Below are 4,082 nucleotides of genomic sequence, written 5' to 3'. Positions count from 1 at the left end.
AATTGCAGTATTAATTCTTAAACTGTAATGTGTCATCATTTAGCATTAATAATGCTTTTAAATTTTTTTAAAATTATTTTAATAAAAGTAAATGTGTGTATGATTATTCATTTAAAAAGTACAAAAATTAATTACGGATTTAGAAAAATTAGGTATTATCATAAAGTTAGACAGCTTTTAATAAATCCAATTACATAATTTGGTGGATCTGAATGTGAACTGCTTGCAATTGCTTTAGTCAAGTATTGTTCAAAAATTGTATTGTCCGAGACTCTATACAATAAAAATTTTTTTATTAAAAATATAAAAAATTTTTATTAAAAATATGAAAATTTTAATACTTTTGGCATACTTGATTTTTTGAGACTGACTGTTCCTAGTCATAACATCCTCACTGATATTGAGTCCATCAGTTACATCAATAGCCTCTTGTGTCTGTGTAACAGTATGAAAAGCCACTGAATGTCGAATAGAATCCACTTTATGATGTTTTGGGCTGCTTGTACTTGTAAACAAGCTCACAGCAGCACTGTCATTTTTTCTTTGATCAGTGACAGTGACCACTGGCTCTCTCCTTAGAACAGATTGAGATTTTCTGTCATCCATTTTAATGTCATGGCTTTTTACATATTTTTATGTATTGCTATAGCTCATTGTATATTATTCATGGTTCATGAATACAAAATTTTGCACAACCTGGCAATTTTAAAAGAATAACAAAGTTGTTTACCCAAAGCCATGTTTATTGTTACATTAATATTGCTTTATTTGCTTGATGAAGTTATTCACTATGACACACATCAAGTGTACATTGCATCTAATAAGAACAGAAACTAATGATTAAATCCTTTAGGTATTACCCGTAGTATTGCTATAAAAGAGCTGTCAACCTCACATGCTGTCAAGGAGTTTATTAAAAAGATGTTATAGACATTTTTGGTCACTTAATTATAAAGAATCACTGTTAACGTGCTGTCATTCATTGTTTGCTATTTTAAAAACTGAAAGGTAAGTGCCATTTATTTTACGCGTTTTAAAAATATCTAATATAGGATACTATGACTATTGTTATAGGATTGAGTAATAATTGTCATTTGTTTTGTCAAGGATTACTAATACATACATGTACATTTGCATTTAGTCATTTGTGTGCCAGTAGTACCCTATACATGTACTTTGTGGGCATTAGTTGCGTTTAACATACATGTGATTGTACATTTATTTCAGTTATGCAGTTAATTCTATAATGACTTATTTTATGCATGCATGTGTACACAAAGCAATTTGCCTTAGATTATTTTAGATAATGTATATTTCTGAACAGCCTAACTACTGTGTATTGACCTCACCTGTTTGTTGTAAACACTATGAATATAATAACATGATGTTTGTTTGTACAGTTGCTAAGGGTTTGTTGATGCCACTGATTATGAATGTTATTATTCTGATGATTTGTGATTTATCGTATTAATTAATTAATTAATCAACTGCCTAAGTAACTGCAACTGAGAACTCAAAATAACTCACTGTCACTGTTTAGTGATAAAATTTTTTGCTGTTATTGATGTTGTTACTTTGACACACACATGTAACAATGATGTACAGTAATTAGCAAAATATTTCAAATTTTGTACTAGCTCACACATATGTCTATATTCCTTTACTTATCAGCGCTAGCAATTTTTTAAAAACATGTTTCGCTTGCCAAAGTTTAACTCAATTTATTATTGTGATTTTAGATTCAGTATTATACTTTAACAATAAATTTGTCATGACAAAATTTATAATTTGTAGCAATTTAGTTTTTGCAAAAGACTAATAACATACCACTAATTGTACTCTGTATATTACAGAAAATATAAACAATAAAGGAATATAAAATGCATGTTTCTTGTGTGATGGTGAGAAGGGGGAGGGAGCTGAACATGATAAGACTTTCTGTTATATTGTCTATGTGCTGACAAATTTCTCTTTAGGTTTTCAACAACAACTGAATATTCCTCATACTCCATTTGCACTTGCAGAAGTACATAACTTGAATTGATTCTTCACAGAATGCTATTGGATACCAGTTTAAATAGCCCAATGACTATAATACCTCTTGAATATTCCTTGGCAGTTTCAGAGTCAGTAAGGTAATCGTCCATCATCGGAGCTTCATAATTTATCAAAGACAGAGTACTAGAACTACTCATTTCTTCATAGTTTATCCAATCTTCCTCGTATGCAACAAATGGTATAGTATAATTTTCATTTATAAACAGCATCATATTATCTGAGACCTGTTCTTCATCAGCATCACGGTCATTTCGATCTCGGCCTTGAAAGCCATCACTTTGAAGGATGACACTGTCATCATTGGGCTTGACTGTACCTTGCAACTGAATGTTTCTACCATTTATTAATGATTTGTCCCAGCTGTTGTTTTTTGGACCAGCAGATTTAACGATTGATTCTGCCGAGGATTCTACTGATACTTTTGACTTGTTCTCCTTGTTTTTAGAAGCCGAATCCCTTTCTGTATGATGGTCATCAATTCTAGATTTAGATTGTTGCAGCATTGAGGTAGTATTGCCCTTTTTCTTAGTACTACTAGCTCTGGATTAATATAGAAAGAATAATTCTTACTACTGGGTACTTAGAGATCTACATGTACATGCAAATTTACCACTGAATTCTGACTGACCTTTTCCTCCGCAGCTCCATTTTGTCAGGATTATTGCAGGGAGGCTTTCTCAGCCTGCAATAGGTGCAATCCAAGTGAATAGAGGTGGGAGTACAAGCTGGAGTGAGAGGGGGTGCTCTAAAGTTGCAGAATCTGAGTAAAGAAGCTGAGACGGTGCTCTGTTGAGCTCGCTGTTGAGTGGCTTAACTTAGCTGTATTTTCTCCTGTGGGCGTGGTTCGTGCCACCTGGCCCACCTCTTCTCTTCACTGACAAGGGCTAGCAGACTGCATGCACTCAAGTGATTAAAGGTAGCAGGAGATGAAAAAATCTGAAGGTAATCAAGACCTTACTATAGAATCATGATGTATTGAAACCTATACTCTAGTCATTAAGTTAAATCTAATTGTTTTAGTTTGATCATGCATGACAATGATGACATGCTAACAGCCTGTACAGGTCTGTTTCAGTTGAGCCAGGGAGTAGGAAATGACTAAAAGTTATCATGCTCTATGTGTGCTAATTCTAGCACAATGTAGATCTATAATACTGACAAACTGTAGTATACATTATAGCCTTCCATTATTGTTGCAATCCAGGGTAATCTTATTATATATACATGTATATTGGCATAAGCTGATGAGAATTGCTTACTTAATTGTCATCAGTTTACATAATTAAGCAAATGCTACTTTCAATGTTATTAATTATGAATTATGCCAATGGGACTTTCAATGGGAGCATGCAGCACATTGCATAGTAAGCAAGTTGCTTTATTTATATGTAAGAAGATTTTGAATTACAGTTGATATTTTAATAGTGGTTACATTTGATTCAGAAGATTATTTTTTGCAATATAGTAAACCACTTGAATTATGTAGAGTAAAATTTTTATCTATGTTACATTAAGAGTAAAATGCCTCAACTAATATTGTAAAGAATGCCTTGTGTCAATCAATATTGTCATGTGTAAATGTGTTGGCATTTTATTATAGGGTTTTATAATAACAATATTTCCAAATAAAGTGATAATATTTTGATACTTACACGTACATTAGCAGGATGTCTTTTTATAGTAGCTGATTGAGTCCATCGTTGAGTGTTTTTGTACAGAATATACTTCGTAAATCTACACAATACATTTTATGCTCCGTGGTTTATTCTTATGATAATTTATTGTTTATTGTTATAGTTACTGGTCTATAGCTGGCACTGGTCATGATCCTATCAGCCAACATAAAGTTGGCAGCTCTCAATCTATTTTATCCTGAACTAAAAAACAGAAGTAACTTTATCTAAACCTCATATTGACAGGAGGATTGCTGTATTTCAGTAGTTACTGCTTCAGTTTGTGGTGATAAGGTATAGAATGTACTTTACTAAATACAATTTGTGTTCTAACATGAAATTGATACTGCA

General features: G+C 32.2%; 1 protein-coding gene across 1 annotated transcript; it reads right to left on the bottom strand.

Moving 5' to 3' along the window:
* Window positions 1–98: 98 nt before the first annotated feature.
* Window positions 99–730, bottom strand: LOC109588943 (uncharacterized). The gene is made up of 2 exons (XM_020005045.1): window positions 353–730; window positions 99–273 (listed from the first exon to the last, which is right to left on the bottom strand). Exons 1-2 carry the CDS (start codon window positions 604–606, stop codon window positions 159–161), a joined length of 369 nt encoding a protein of 122 aa, XP_019860604.1. The 5' UTR covers window positions 607–730; the 3' UTR covers window positions 99–158.
* Between the last annotated feature and the right edge of the window lie 3,352 nt (window positions 731–4,082).

This window comes from Amphimedon queenslandica, unplaced genomic scaffold (genome assembly GCF_000090795.2).
Source record: "Amphimedon queenslandica unplaced genomic scaffold, v1.1 AMPQUscaffold_11758, whole genome shotgun sequence".
Taxonomy (NCBI): Eukaryota; Metazoa; Porifera; class Demospongiae; order Haplosclerida; family Niphatidae; genus Amphimedon; species Amphimedon queenslandica.
This window is presented reverse-complemented; position numbering and strand designations above follow the sequence as displayed.

Excerpts from the sequence above, each read along its gene's own strand:
- LOC109588943 (XM_020005045.1), bottom strand. The coding sequence starts at position 606 with ATGGATGACAGAAAATCTCAATCTGTTCTAAGGAGAGAGCCAGTGGTC. Across the intron at positions 274-352 it reads AGTCAGTCTCAAAAAATCAA|AGTCTCGGACAATACAATTT; the intron begins GTATGCCAAAAG and ends TTTATTGTATAG.